At 41.5% G+C, this 16,196-nt stretch overlaps 1 protein-coding gene across 2 annotated transcripts in view; it reads left to right on the top strand.

Moving 5' to 3' along the window:
• Positions 1 to 16,196, top strand: part of TINAG (tubulointerstitial nephritis antigen) — a 278,683-nt gene that overhangs the window by 155,331 nt on the left and 107,156 nt on the right. For both annotated transcript variants that reach the window (XR_011312426.1, XM_069726763.1), the window contains exon 8: positions 14,611 to 14,656. Coding sequence is in view for 1 of the 2 variants with exons in the window: in XM_069726763.1 (XP_069582864.1) it covers positions 14,611 to 14,656 (46 nt within the window). In the remaining variant the exon portion in view is untranslated. The remainder of the gene's footprint in view (positions 1 to 14,610; positions 14,657 to 16,196) is intronic.

The following is a 16,196-nucleotide window of genomic DNA, read 5'->3' as shown; positions in this document are numbered from 1 at the left end:
ACTTGACACCTGTCCACACTGCCAAAAGTGCCAGTACCTGGTTTAAAAACAACAGTATCGCTCTGCTTGATTGGCCAGCAAACTCGCCTGACCTTAACCTCATAGAAAATCTGTGGTGTATTGTTAGGAGGAAGATGAGAGACACCAGATCAGATCCAATAATGCAGATGAGCCCAAGGCTGCTATCAAAGCAACTCGGGCTTCCATGACTCCTCAGCAGTGCCACAGGCTGATTGCCTCCCTGCCATACCACATTGCTGCAGTAATTGATGCAAATGACGCCCCAAACTAGTATTGAGTGCGTTTACTGAACAAACTTTTCAGTAGGCCAACATTTCAGAATTTAAAACCATTTGTCTAGCTGGTGTTATTAACTATTCTAATTTACTCTGATTATTACTTTTTAGTTTTCATTGTTTTCATAGTTTTCATAGGCACCGGTGCTCAGGAAGGATATAATGGAACTAGAGAGAGTACAAAGGAGGGCAACAAAATTAATAAAGGGGATGGGAGAACTACAATACCCAGATAGATTAGCGAAATTAGGATTATTTAGTCTAGAAAAAAGACGACTGAGGGGCGATCTAATAACCATGTATAAGTATATTAGGGGACAATACAAATATCTCGCTGGGGATCTGTTTATACCAAGGAAGGTGACGGGCACAAGGGGGCATTCTTTGCGTCTGGAGGAGAGAAGGTTTTTCCACCAACATAGAAGAGGATTCTTTACTGTTAGGGCAGTGAGAATCTGGAATTGCTTGCCTGAGGAGGTGGTGATGGCGAACTCAGTCGAGGGGTTCAAGAGAGGCCTGGATGTCTTCCTGGAGCAGAACAGTATTGTATCATACAATTATTAGGTTCTGTAGAAGGACGTAGATCTGGGGATTTATTATGATGGAATATAGGCTGAACTGGATGGACAAATGTCTTTTTTCGGCCTTACTAACTATGTTACTATGTTACTATGTATTGTCTGCAAGCCATAATCATCAACATTAACAGAAATAAGCACTTGAAATAGATCACTCTGTTTGTAATGACTCTATATACAGTTAAGTCCATATATATTTGGACAGAGACAACATTTTTCTAATTTTGGTTACAGACATTACCACAATGAATTTTAAACAAAACAATTCAGATGCAGATGAAGTTCAGACTTTCAGCTTTCATTTTAGGGTATCCACATTAAAATTGGATGAAGGGTTTAGGAGTTTCAGCTCCTTAACATGTGCCACCCTGTTTTTAAAGGGACCAAAAGTAATTGGACAATTGACTCCAAGGCTATTTCATGGACAGGTGTGGGCAATCCTTTTGTTATATCATTCTCAATTAACCCCTTAATCACATATGATGTACTATCCCATTGAGGCGACCTAGGACTTAATTCCCAGTGACGGGATAGTACGTCATATGCTATCGGCCGCGCTCACGGGGGGAGCGTGGCCGATCGCTACCGGGTGTCAGCTGACTATTGCAGCTGACATCCGGCACTATGTGCCAGGAGTGGTCAAGGACTGCTCCTGGCACATTAAGCCCCGAAATAATGCGATCAAACATGATCGCAGCATTCCGAGGACATAGGGAAGCATCGCGCAGGGAGGGGGCTCCCTGCGTGCTTCCCTGAGACCCTCGGTACAAGGCGATGTGCTCACCTTGTACCGAGCATCTCCTCCCTGCAGGCCCCAGATCCAAAATGGCCGTGGGGCTACTTCCGGGTCCTGCAGGGAGGTGGCTTACAAGTGCCTGCTCAGAGCAGGCGCTGGTAAGCCTGCAGCCCTGCTTGTCAGATCGCTGATCTGATATAGTGCTGTGCAAAGTGTCACATCAGCGATCTGACCCTATAGTGTGATGTTCCCCCCTGGGACAACGTTATAAAGTAAAAAAAAAATATTTAAATGTGTAAAAAAAATAGTAATAAAAATAAAAATTCCTAAATAAAAAAAATATGTATTGTTCCCATAAATACATTTCTTTATCTAAATAATAAAAAAAATAAATGTACATATATTTAGCATCGCTGCATTCGTAACGACCCCACCTATAAAACTGTCCCACTAGTTAACCCCTTCAGTGAATGCCGTTAAAAAAATGAAGCAAAAAAACACGCTTTATTGTCATACCGCCAAGCAAAAAGTGGAATAACACGCGATCAAAAAGTTGGATATAAATTACCATGGTACCGCTGAAAACTTCATCTTGTAGCGCAAAAAACAAGCCACCATACAGCATCATCAGCAAAAAAATAAATAAGTTACAATCCTCAGAATAAAATAATTATTTTTACTATAAAATAGTTTTTATCGTATAAAAGCGCCAAAACATAAAAAAAGATATAAATGAGGTATCGCTGGAATTGATCTGACCCAAAGAATAAAACTGCTTTATCAATTTTACCAAACATGGAACAGTATAAACGCCCCCCCCAAAAAGAAATTCATGAATAGCTGGTTTTTAGTCATGCTGCCTCACATAAATCAGAATAAAAAGTGATCAAAATATGTCACATGCCCGAAAATGATACCAGTAAAAATGTCAACTCGTCCCGCAAAAAACAAGACCTCATATGACTTTGTGGACCAAAATATGGAAAAATTATAGCTCTCAAAATATGGAGACGCAAAAACTACTTTTTGCAATAAACAGCGTCTTTTAGTGTGTGACAGCTGCCAATCATAAAAATTTACTAAAATAAAATACTATAAATAGTAAATCAAATCCACCTTCATCACTCCCTTAGTTAGGGAATAATAATAAAATAAAATAAAAACATTATTTCCATTTTCCCAGTAGGGTTATTGTTAGGGCTAGGGTTAGGGTTAGGGCTAGGGTTGGGGCTAGGGTTAGAATTAGGGCTAGGGTTAGGGTTAGTGCTAGGGTTAGGGTTAAGGTTAGGGCTAGGGTTAGTGTTAGGGCTAATGTTACGGTTAGGGCAATGGTTAGGGCTAGGGTTAGGGCTAGGGTTAGGGCTAGAGCTAGGGTTTGGGTTATGGCTAGGGTTAGGGCAAGGTTAGGGCTAGTGTTAGGGTTGGGGCAAGGGCTAGGGTTAGGGTTGGGGCTAGGGTTAGGGATACAGTTAGGGTTGGGGCTAAAGTTGGGGCTAGGGCTGGGGCTAAAGTTAGGGTTAGGGTTGGGGCTAAAGTTAAGGTTGGGGCTACAGTTAGGGTTGGGGCTAAAGTTAGGGTTAGGGTGGGGGCTAAAGTTAGGGTTAGGGTTGGGGCTAAAGTTAGGGTTAGGGCTACAGTTAGGGTTGGGGCTAAAGTTAGGGTTAGGGCTACAGTTAGGGTTGGGGCTAAAGTTAGAGTTTGGATTACATTTACAGTTGGGATTAGGGGTGTGTCAGGGTTAGGTGTGTGGTTAGGGTTATGGTTGGGATTAGGGTTAGGGGTGTGTTGGGGTTATGGATGTGTTGGGGTTAGGGGTGCGGTTGGGGTTAGGTGTGTGGTTGGGATTAGGGGTGTGTTTGGGTTAGGGTTTCAGTTAGAATTGGGGGTTTCCACTGTTTAGGCACATCAGGGCTCTCCAAACGTGACATGGCGTCTGATCTCAATTCGAGCCTATTCTGCATTGACAAAGTAAAACAGTGCTCCTTCCCTTCTGAGCTCTCCCGTGTGCCCAAACAGGGGTTTACCCCAACATATGGGGTATCAGCATACTCAGGACAAATTGGACAACAACATTTGCGGTCCAATTTCTCTTGTTACCCTTGGGAAAATAAAAATTTGGGGGCTAAAAACATTTTTGTGGGAAAACATGATTTTTTATTTTCGTGGCTCTGTGTTATAAACTGTAGTGAAACAGTTGGGGATTCAAAGTTCTCACAACACATCTAGATAAGTTCCTTGGGGGGTCTAGTTTCCAATATGTGGTCACTTGTGGGGGTTTCAACTGCTTAGGTACATTAGGGGCTCTGCAAACGCAATGTGACGTCTGCAGAACATTCCACCTAAGTCTGCATTTCAAACGATGCTCCTTCCCTTCCGAGCTCTGCCATGCACCCAAACGGTTGTTCCCCCCACATATGGGGTATTAGCGTACTCAGGATAAATTGGACAACAACTTTTGGGGTCCAATTTCTCCTGTTACTCTTTGGAAAATACAAAACTGGGGGCTAAAAATAAATATTTGTGGGAAAAAAATGATTTGTTATTTTCACGGCTCTGCGTTATAAACTGTAGTGAAGCGCTTGGGGGTTCAAAGTTCTCACAACACATCTAGATGAGTTCCTTGGGGGGGTCTAGTTTCCAATATGGGGTCACTTGTGGAGAGTTTCTACTGTTTAGGTACATTTGGGGATCTGCAAACACAATGTGTTTGCAGAAAATACACAAAATAAAGAAAGAAAATTACACAAAATAAAGATTATTATTATTATTATTATTAATGTGACGCCTGCAGACCATTCCATCTAAGTCTGCGTTCCAAATGGCGCTCCTTCCCTTCCGAGCTCTGCCATGCACCCAAATGGTGGTTCCCCCACATATGGGGTATCAGCGTACAAAGGATAAATTGGACAACAACTTTGGAGGTCCAATTTCTCCTGTTACCCTTTGGAAAATACAAAGCTGGGGGCTAAAAAATAATTTTTGTCGAAAAAAAATGATTTTTTATTTTCATGCAGTCAAAGGAGCTCTCCATGCAGGTGAAACAAGCCATTTAAAGCTGCGAAAACAGAATTATCCCATCTGAGAAATTGCTACAATATTAGGAGTGGCAAAATCTACAGTTTGGTACATCCTGAGAAAGAAAGAAAGCACTGATGAACTCATCAATGCAAAAAGACCTGGGCGCCCACGGAAGAAAGCAGTGGTGGATGATCGCAAAATAATCTCCATGGTGAAGAGAAACCCCTTCACAACAGCCAACCAAGTGAACAACACTCTCCAGGAGGTAGGCGTATCAATATCCAAATCTACCATAAAGAGAAGACTGCATGATAATAAATACAGAGGGTTCACTGCACGGTGCAAGCCACTCATAAGCATCAAGAATAAAAAGGCTAGACTGGACTTTGCTTAAAAACCTCTAAAAAAGCCAGCACAGTTGTGGAAGAACATTCTTTGGACAGATGAAACCAAGATCAACCTCTACCAGAATGATGGAAAGAGAAAAGTATGGTGAAAGCGTGGTACAGCTCATGATCCAAAGCATACCACATCATCTGTAAAACACGGCGGAGGCAGTGTGATGGTTTGGGCATGCATGGCTGCCAGTGGCACTGGGTCACTAGTGTTTATTGATGATGTGACACAGGACAGAAGCAGCCGAATGAATTCTGAGATATTCAGAGACATACTGTGTGCTCAGATCCAGCCAAATGCAGCCAAACTGATTAGTTGTCGTTTCATACTACCGATGGACAATGACCCAAAACATAAAGCCAAAGCAAACCAGGAGTTTATTAAAGCAAAGAAGTGGAATATTCTTGAATGGCCAAGTCAATCACCTGATCTCTACCCAATTGAGCAGCATTTCACTTGTTAAAGACTAAACTTCAGACAGAAAGGCCCACAAAAACAGCAACTGGAAACCACCGCAGTAAAGGCCTGGCAGAGCATCAAAAGAGGAAACACAGCATCTGGTGATGTCCATGAGTTTAAGACTTCAGGCAATCATTGCCAACAAAGGGTTTTCAACCAAGTACTAAAAATGAACTGTTTATTTAAAATTATTGAATCTGTCCAATTACTTTTGGTCCCTTTAAAAGCAGGGTGGCACATGTTAAGGAGCTGAAACTCCTAAACCCTTCATCCAATTTTAATGTGGCTACCCTCAAATGAAAGCTGAAAGTCTGAATATCAACTGCATCTGAATTGTTTTGTTTAAAATTCATTGTGGTAATGTCTATAACCAAAATTAGAAAAATGTTGTCTCTGTCCAAATATATATGGACTTAACTGTAATATATGAGTTTCCCTTTTTGTATTGAAGAACTGAAAAAAAATTTACTTTTTGATGATATTCTAATTTTGTGAGAAGCAACTGTAGATGCAAATTCAAAGATAATTTAATTTGCAATCCAAGAAGGGTTTCACAAAAGTTTTGATCTATACTAGACCTTCCTCAGTGTACTGCATAGAGACAAAAACATATTTACATATTTACAAGAAAACAGACATTGACATAAATGTATGCATAGTCATTATAAATTATTTTCATCATAGGGGCAGAGAAAAGCATTTAGGCATCTTATATTCTCAATCTTCTATGTATGTAGAAGAAAGGAGAGAAGGGCATCTTAGAACAGAGATGTGGTAGTGAGAGTATGTCAGAGAAGTGTGATATTAATCAAGGTAATATATAACATACCAGCTTGCATTAAGCAGTAATGCTGTGGTTTATCTCAAAATATCTATCCCGGTATATTTGATTCCCGAATGCTACTAGGAGGAATAAACTTAATTTCCTCTTAGTATCTGGCATCTAAGCTCAGGCTCTGGGCAGGTTCAGAATGCTATTAACCTGCAGACTAACCCAATATCTGCAAGATAAAAGTGTTTTTTTCACATTACAGTTTCCCTTTAATATGGCCACCATCTTCTTACATGGACTGAAAGCTAAGAAAGCTAAAATGACAGGAGCCTACTATGAGCATGTGCAGCACAAAACTCTCTGGATAAAACTTAAATTACAGTACGTACTGTCTAGTTCTCTCAAGATCACAACAGCAGCTCATTATTCAGAAGCTCAGTGTGGACAGCAGTGTGAGCAGCCTCTTCTTACTTCACCCTAATTTTCCACCTTATTACAAAAATGTGGACTGCAGTGTGAGCAGCCTCTTCTTACTTCACTGTGATTATCTACCATGTTACATTTGAGTGGACAGCAGTGTGAGCAGCCTCTTCTTACTTCACCCTGATTATCTATCATGTTACATCTGAGTGGACTGCAGTGTGAGCAGTCTCTTCTTACTTCATTGTGATTATCTACCATGTTACATCTGAGTGGACAGCAGTGTGAACAGCCTCTTCTTACTTCACTGTGATTATCTACCATGTTACATCTGAGTGGACAGCAGTGTGAGCAGCCTCTTATTAGTTCACCCTGATTATCTACCATGTTACATCTGAGTGGACAGCAGTGTGAGCTGCCTCTTCTTACTTCACCCTGATTATCTATCATGTTACATCTGAGTGGACTGCAGTGTGAGCAGTCTCGTCTTACTTCACTGTGATTATCTACCATGTTACATCTGAGTGGACAGCTGTTGTGAGTTCTGTTTTTGGGCTCCCTCTGGTGGTTACTGATGGTACTGGGTGACTTGTCTTTCCTGGGTTTCTGGGTTCCACCTGTTCCATCAGCATATGGGAGTTTCCTATTTAACCTGGCTTTGCTGGCATTTCCTCGCCGGTTATCAATGTATCCAGTGTGTCTTGTTACCTCTACTCCCTGCTCCTAGAACCTTCTGGACAAGCTAAGTTTGGATTTTCCTGTTTTGTGTTTTGCTTAATTTGGTTTTTAGTCCAGCCTGCAGATATGTGATTCTCTGCTGCTGGTTGCTCTAGTGGGCTGAAATTGCTTTTCATGTACCATGAGTTGGCACATGAGTTCAAGTAATTTCAGGATGGTTTTTTGAAGGGTTTTTCGCTGACCGCGCAGTTCACTTTTGTATCCTCTGCTATCTAGCTTTAGCGGGCCTCATTTTGCTGACACTGTTTTCATACTACGTATGTGCTTTCCTCTCATTTCACCGTCATTATATGTGGGGGGCTGCTATTTGCTGTGGGGTATTTCTCTGGAGGCAAGAGAGGTCTGTGTTTCTTCTGATAGGGGAAGTTAGATCTTCGGCTGGAGCGAGACGTCTAGGATCATCGTAGGCACGTTCCCCGGCTACTTTTATTTGTGTGTTAGGTTCAGGGTCGCGGTCAGCTCAGGTTCCATCGCCCTAGAGCTTGTTTGTATCTGTGCTTGTCATTTTTGTGATCCCCTGCCATTGGGATCATGACAGTATAACCGGCCCACAAAGTGTTAATTGTATTGGCTGAAGTAGGAGGATAAGTAGTCTGAGGAAGTTTTTTTTTTTTTTTTTTTTTTCTTTCCCCTTTCCCTCAGAGTTTGCTGCCTAGCCTTATTGCAGCCTGGCTACTTCCTCCTCCTCTTAATCTTTGAATGGCTCTGATCTCAGCTGTTTATCATGGACGTCCAGAGTTTGGCTTCCAGTCTGAATAATCTTGCCGCTAAGGTTCAAAATATACAGGATTTTGTTGTACATGCTCCTATGTCTGAACCTAGAATTCCTGTCCCAGAGTTTTTTTCTGGAGATAGATCTCGTTTTCTGAATTTTAGGAACAATTGCAAGTTGTTTCTTTCTTTGAAATCTCGCTCCTCTGGAGACCCTGCTCAGCAGGTCAAGATAATTATATCTTTCCTGCGGGGTGACCCTCAAGATTGGGCATTTGCATTGGCACCAGGGGACCCTGCGTTGCTTAATGCGGATGCATTTTTTCTGGCATTGGGTTTGCTCTATGAGGAACCTAACCAAGAGATTCAGGCTGAAAAAGCTTTGTTGGCCCTCTCTCAGGGGCAAGATGAAGCAGAAATTTATTGTCAAAAATTTCGGAAGTCGTCGGTGCTTACTCAGTGGAATGAGTGCGCTCTGGCTGCAAAGTTTAGAGATGGCCTTTCTGAGGCCATTAAAGATGTTATGGTGGGGTTCCCTGCGCCTGCTGGTCTGAATGAGTCTATGACTATGGCTGTTCAGATTGATCGGCGTTTACGGGAGCGCAAACCTGTGCATCATTTGGCGGTGTCGTCTGAACCGTCACCTGAGATAATGCAATGTGATAGAATTCAGTCCAGAAGTGAACGGCAAAAGTATAGACGGAAAAAAGGGTTGTGCTTTTATTGTGGTGATTCAGCTCATGTTATATCAGCATGCTCTAAACGCACAAAAAAGGTTGATAAGTCTGTTGCCATTAGTACTTTACAGTCTAAGTTCAATCTGTCAGTGCCAGAGCATACTGCTATGCGGGATTATGTTAAGGAGTCCTTGGAAAAGGGACATATCCGTCCATCTTTGTCCCCTTTGGGAGCAGGTTTTTTTTTCGTGGCCAAAAAAGATGGTTCCTTGAGGCCTTGTATAGATTATCGTCTTTTGAATAAGATTACCGTAAAATATCAGTATCCTTTGCCATTGTTGACTGATTTGTTTGCTCGCATTAAGGGGGCTAAATGGTTCACTAAGATTGATCTTCGGGGTGCGTATAATCTTATACGAATAAAGCAAGGTGATGAGTGGAAAACCGCATTTAATACGCCTGAGGGCCATTTTGAGTATTTGGTAATGCCTTTTGGACTTTCTAATGCTCCTTCAGTCTTCCAGTCCTTTATGCACGATATTTTCCGTGAATATCTGGATAAATTTATGATTGTGTATTTGGATGATATTTTGTTTTTTTCTGATGACTGGGAGTCTCATGTTCAGCAGGTCAGGAAGGTGTTTCAGGTCCTGCGGGCCAATTCCTTGTTTGTAAAAGGCTCAAAGTGTCTCTTTGGAGTCCAGAAGATTTCTTTCTTGGGGTATATTTTTTCCCCTTCTACTATTGAGATGGATCCCGTCAAGGTTCAGGCTATTTGTGACTGGACGCAGCCTACATCTCTTAAGAGTCTACAGAAGCTCTTGGGCTTTGCTAATTTCTATCGTCGTTTTATAACTAATTTTTCTAGTGTTGTTAAGCCTTTGACGGATTTGACTAAGAAGGGTGCTGATGTTGCTAATTGGTCTCCTGCGGCTGTGGAGGCCTTTCAGGAACTTAAGCGCCGGTTTTCTTCTGCTCCTGTGTTGCGTCAGCCAGATGTTTCGCTCCCTTTTCAGGTTGAGGTTGATGCTTCCGAGATTGGAGCGGGGGCGGTTTTGTCACAGAGAAGCTCCGATGGCTCAGTGATGAAGCCATGCGCGTTTTTTTCTAGAAAGTTTTCGCCGGCTGAGCGGAATTATGATGTTGGTAATCGGGAACTTTTGGCCATGAAGTGGGCATTTGAGGAGTGGCGTCATTGGCTAGAGGGTGCTAGACATCGTGTGGTGGTCTTGACTGATCACAAAAATTTGATTTACCTTGAGTCTGCCAGGCGTCTGAATCCTAGACAGGCTCGTTGGTCACTGTTTTTCTCTCGTTTCAATTTTGTGGTTTCATACCTGCCAGGTTCAAAGAATGTGAAGGCGGATGCTCTTTCTAGGAGTTTTGTGCCTGACTCCCTTGGAAATTCTGAGCCCTCTGGTATCCTTAGGGTTGGGGTGATTTTGTCTGCTGTCTCCCCAGACTTGCGACGTGCTTTGCAGGAGTTTCAGGCGGGTAAACCTGATCGTTGTCCGCCTGAGAGACTGTTTGTTCCGGATAATTGGACCAGTAGAGTCATCTCCGAGGTCCATTCTTCTGCGTTGGCAGGTCATCCTGGAATATTTGGTACTAGAGACTTGGTGGCCAGGTCTTTTTGGTGGCCTTCCTTGTCGAGGGATGTGCGTTCTATTGTGCAGTCTTGTGAGGTTTGCGCTCGGGCTAAGCCTTGCTGTTCTCGGGCCAGTGGATTGTTGTCACCTTTGCCTATCCCGAAGAGGCCTTGGACGCACATTTCCATGGACTTTATTTCGGATCTCCCTGTCTCTCAAAAAATGTCCGTCATCTGGGTTGTGTGTGATCGCTTTTCTAAAATGGTTCATCTGGTACCCTTGCCTAAGTTGCCTTCCTCCTCTGAGTTGGTCCCTCTGTTTTTTCAGAATGTGGTTCGTTTGCATGGGATTCCTGAGAACATCGTTTCTGACAGGGGATCCCAGTTTGTGTCTAGATTTTGGCGGACGTTCTGTGCTAAGATGGGCATTGATTTGTCCTTTTCGTCTGCATTCCATCCTCAGACGAATGGCCAGACTGAACGAACTAATCAGACCTTGGAAACTTATTTAAGGTGTTTTGTTTCTGCTGATCAGGATGACTGGGTTACCTTTTTGCCGCTGGCCGAGTTTGCCCTTAATAATCGGGCTAGTTCTGCTACCTTGGTTTCTCCTTTCTTTTGTAATTCGGGGTTTCATCCTCGTTTTTCCTCTGGTCAGGTGGAACCTTCTGATTGTCCTGGAGTGGACATGGTGGTGGATAGGTTGCATCGGATTTGGAGTCATGTGGTGGACAATTTGAAGTTGTCCCAGGAGAAGGCTCAGCAGTTTGCTAATCGCCGTCGCCGCGTGGGTCCTCGACTTCTTGTTGGTGACTTGGTGTGGTTGTCTTCTCGTTTTGTTCCTATGAAGGTCTCTTCTCCTAAGTTCAAGCCTCGGTTCATCGGTCCCTATAGGATCTTGGAAATTCTTAACCCTGTGTCGTTTCGTTTGGATCTCCCGGCATCGTTTGCTATTCATAATGTGTTCCATCGGTCGTTGTTGCGGAAGTATGAGGTACCTGTTGTTCCTTCGCTTGAGCCTCCTGCTCCAGTGCTGGTGGAGGGAGAATTGGAGTATGTTGTGGAGAAGATCTTGGATTCTCGTGTTTCCAGACGGAAACTCCAGTATTTGGTCAAGTGGAAGGGTTATGGTCAGGAGGATAATTCTTGGGTGGTTGCCTCGGATGTTCATGCTGATGATTTGGTTCACGCTTTTCATAGGGCTCATCCTGGTCGCCCTGGTGGTTCTCGTGAGGGTTCGGTGACCCCTCCTCAAGGGGGGGGTACTGTTGTGAGTTCTGTTTTTGGGCTCCCTCTGGTGGTTACTGATGGTACTGGGTGACTTGTCTTTCCTGGGTTTCTGGGTTCCACCTGTTCCATCAGCATATGGGAGTTTCCTATTTAACCTCGCTTTGCTGGCATTTCCTCGCCGGTTATCAATGTATCCAGTGTGTCTTGTTACCTCTGCTCCCTGCTCCTAGAACCTTCTGGACAAGCTAAGTTTGGATTTTCCTGTTTTGTGTTTTGCTTAATTTGGTTTTTAGTCCAGCCTGCAGATATGTGATTCTCTGCTGCTGGTTGCTCTAGTGGGCTGAAATTGCTTTTCATGTACCATGAGTTGGCACATGAGTTCAAGTAATTTCAGGATGGTTTTTTGAAGGGTTTTTCGCTGACCGCGCAGTTCACTTTTGTATCCTCTGCTATCTAGCTTTAGCGGGCCTCATTTTGCTGACACTGTTTTCATACTACGTATGTGCTTTTCTCTCATTTCACCGTCATTATATGTGGGGGGCTGCTATTTGCTGTGGGGTATTTCTCTGGAGGCAAGAGAGGTCTGTGTTTCTTCTGATAGGGGAAGTTAGATCTTCGGCTGGAGCGAGAAGTCTAGGATCATCGTAGGCACGTTCCCCGGCTACTTTTATTTGTGTGTTAGGTTCAGGGTCGCGGTCAGCTCAGGTTCCATCGCCCTAGAGCTTGTTTGTATCTGTGCTTGTCATTTTTGTGATCCCCTGCCATTGGGATCATGACAGACAGCAGTGTGAACAGCCTCTTCTTACTTCACTGTGATTATCTACCATGTTACATCTGAGTGGACAGCAGTGTGAGCAGCCTCTTCTTACTTCACCCTGATTATCTACCATGTTACATCTGAGTGGACAGCAGTGTGAACAGCCTCTTCTTACTGCACTGTGATTTTCTACCATGTTAGATCTGAGTGGACAGCAGTGTGAGCAGCCTCTTCTTACTTCACCCTGATTATCTATCATGTTACATCTGAGTGGACTGCAGTGTGAGCAGCCTCTTCTTACTTCACTGTGATTATCTACCATGTTACATTTGAGTGGACAGCAGTGTGAGCAGCCTCTTCTTACTTCACCCTGATTATCTATCATGTTACATCTGAGTGGACTGCAGTGTGAGCAGCCTCTTCTTACTTCACTGTGATTATCTACCATGTTACATCTGAGTGGACAGCAGTGTGAACAGCCTCTTTTTACTTCACTGTGATTATCTATCATGTTACATCTCAGTGGACTGCAGTGTGAGCAGCCTCTTCTTACTTCACTGTGATTATATACCATGTTACATCTGAGTGGACAGCAGTGTGATCAGCCTCTTCTTACTTCACCCTGATTATCTATCATGTTACATCTGAGTGGACAGCAGTATGATCAACCTTTTCTTATCTCAGCAAGTCTACTATCTCTGGTATTAGATCAGAATATCCACTGTTAGCACAAATTTCTACACATAAAGATAGGAGGATGGAGTTTCTTACTGCATATGCTCACAGTCACCTGTCCTATTAACATTATAGATAGATCTCTGGCCGTGTAATAAGATGACAGCTGTTTCTCTCTATTACATTGGTTACCTTCGTTGACAAAATAAGTATGATTTGCTAATTAACCTCTTCATGACCAGAGGTAATTCCGTTTTTGCGTTTTCATGTTTTGCTCCCCTTCTTCCCAGAGCCATAACTTATTTGTTTTTTGGTCAAAATGGCCATTTGAGGGCTTGTTTTTTTCATGGGAAAACTTGTACTTTTGAACAATACCATTGATTTTAACATATCATATACTGGAAAACATGAAAAAAATTCCAAGTGCGGTGAAATTGCAAAAAAAGTGCAATTCCACAGTTCTTTTTTAACCATGTTCACTAAATGCTAAAACTGTCCTTTCATTATGATTTTCCAGGTCATTATGAGTTCATACACACCAAACATGTCTAGATTTGTTTTTATTTAAGTGGTGGAAAAAAATCAAAACTTCGGTAAAAAAAGGTAACCTTTTTCTGAGACCTGTAGCGTCTCTATTTGTTGTGATCTGGGGCTGGGTGAGGGCTACAATTTTGGTGTAGATATAATCTTTCAATCATCTGTTATTGCATTTTATTGCAATGTACAGTAGCGCGACCAAAAAAACTTAATTCTGATATCTTGAATTTTTTTTCCCATTACGCCAGTTAGCGATCGGGTTAATTTTTTTATATGGATAGGTCAGGTTATTCTGAAAGCAGCGATACCAAATATGTGTGTTTGATTTTTTATATTGTTTTATTTTGAATGGAGAGAAAGGGGGGTGATTTGAACTTTTATATATTTTTTACATTATTTATATGTTTAAAAATTTTTTTTTTTCGTCTTTTGCATGCTCTCTGATTCCTCTGCTACACACAGGCGAAGCTCACTTGCTATGAGGACCGTCCATGGGGTGGTTCTCATAGCAATCTAGCAATTACAACCATAGAGGTCTGCTGGAGACCTTTGGTTGTCATGCTAATCCATCGGTGACCCTTGATCATGTGACGGGTCACTGATAGGCAGGATTTACGATGCGCTTCCAGTAAGCGCGAGTTAAATGCCACTGTCAGAGATTCAAGCAGCATTTAACTAGTTATCAGATGTGGGTCAATCACAATTCCAACCACTGCTATTGTGGGCAAATGCCAGCTGTACAGATCAGCTGTCATGTGCCCGGAAAGGTGCGGGCTTCAGCTGTGAGGGGTAGTCTGACATCGGCGTACTATTAAGGTGTTAAAGGTATTTAGGAATTTATTTATAATGAATTTTCTTTTTTTATTTTTTATATTCCCAATGAAAATTTCTACATTTGTTGAGAATCACTTTAATATATTGTATTTATTTAACACATTGTAGCACTGAATTCAAATTAAACTTAGGTTTGCTATAAGGACAGCTATATTATTACTTCTTCACAGATTTCTATTTTTATATAGGAAAGAGAGATCATGAAGGAAATAATGGAAAATGGTCCTGTGCAAGGTAAAGTGACCAAATATGGTTTATTTATTATATGCTGTATAATAGGTAATATTTAATTTTTATCTCTCTATGACCTCTGTATAGCTGTCATATTCTCAAGCAGTCATTGTTAACACCTTTGTACACCCTGCATTAAAGTATGACATGGTCAAGATATGAATGTCTGGAGAGGGCTCATGAGCTGAGCCCATTCTATACTGCATAGAGTAAATGCCAGCTTGTAATACATAGTATTATTAACAGCAGAGATTGACACTAGAGGCGATCACTGCTATGTAATAGTGACTGACTGCAACATTATAAATAGCTATGCAATCACTGGGAACCTCACCACTGCCATGGTGGTACTTCCCTGAAGCTCAACTATAGACTGAACTTCAAAGGAGACAGTGATTTTTGTAATATTGTGAAATACTCTGGGATTGCAGTATATAGTGTAAGTGATCAAATTGTCACTGGTTCCAGTCTATTGAGACTAAATAATAAAATGAAAAAAAAAATGTTTTAAAAAGTATTTTTCAAAAATCTGCAATTAAATGACTCCTTGTTACCAGTTTTAAATAATGAAATAATAATAATAATAATAATAATAATAATAATAAGCATAACTCATCTAAATATACAATTAATTTAAACATATGTGGAATGTTAGAACTCCCTCCAAAAAATGAATAAAATAAATCAACAGATTTGTTATGTTTCAGTCACTACAGTGAAGCTAAAATGCAAAAAAGTTACCAATATGTCATTTGTACCCCAAAATCGTATCAAAACTAAAGCTCATTAGTCATTACAAAAAAAAACAAGGAATACAATAAAAAAATATTAATATACCACAAAAACAGGGAAAATATTAAACTGTGTGACATGTAATCCCTGAAAAATTAATTTTATTATATAAACATTAAAAATACCTAATCCCAGTGAAATCCCGAATAGATCTATACCGTACCAATAACCTAGCGGTATCCCTACACTTTGCTGCTATCCCTTCCTAACAGTGGAGGTTGGCACCCTGATGGGAGCGACTTCCATTTATTAGGATGCCTGCATCTAGGGATTATCTGGTTCTTTCTGTCACCTCCTGATGAACCGTGTTACAGGGAAACGCGTCGAGGCTGGGGCTATCGGCTGGAAGCTAAGTTCTTTTGGGCTAACACCCTTCTGTGCTTTCCTTTGTATTACCCATTAATGTTTACAAGGCTGCCATTGTTGTAGTTTTGGTGTGAGCTATAATGGGTTATTTATCATGATTTGAACCAGGTTATTTATTGTATGACCACCTTGTTTCATTATTTCCCCTCTGTCTATGATATTTGGAGTCCTCTTTTCAGGTTCTATGTATTTATGTAGCGGTTATTATAGCCAATACTATTTAGGATTCTTTATGGCTATACGCTATTGCATTATTAGCTATTGTGTATTTTTCTTTGATATTAGCAATATATGCATGGGGAATGTTATTACCATACTAAACCCTTTTGTTATTAATTAAGCACTTTCCTTTCATCTCTTTTTTTTGCTTATTGTTTTCCCACCT

This window comes from Ranitomeya imitator, chromosome 5 (genome assembly GCF_032444005.1).
Source record: "Ranitomeya imitator isolate aRanImi1 chromosome 5, aRanImi1.pri, whole genome shotgun sequence".
NCBI classification, from domain to species: Eukaryota; Metazoa; Chordata; class Amphibia; order Anura; family Dendrobatidae; genus Ranitomeya; species Ranitomeya imitator.
Note: the sequence above shows the minus strand (reverse complement) of the source record. Positions and strands in the feature narration are given on the sequence as shown.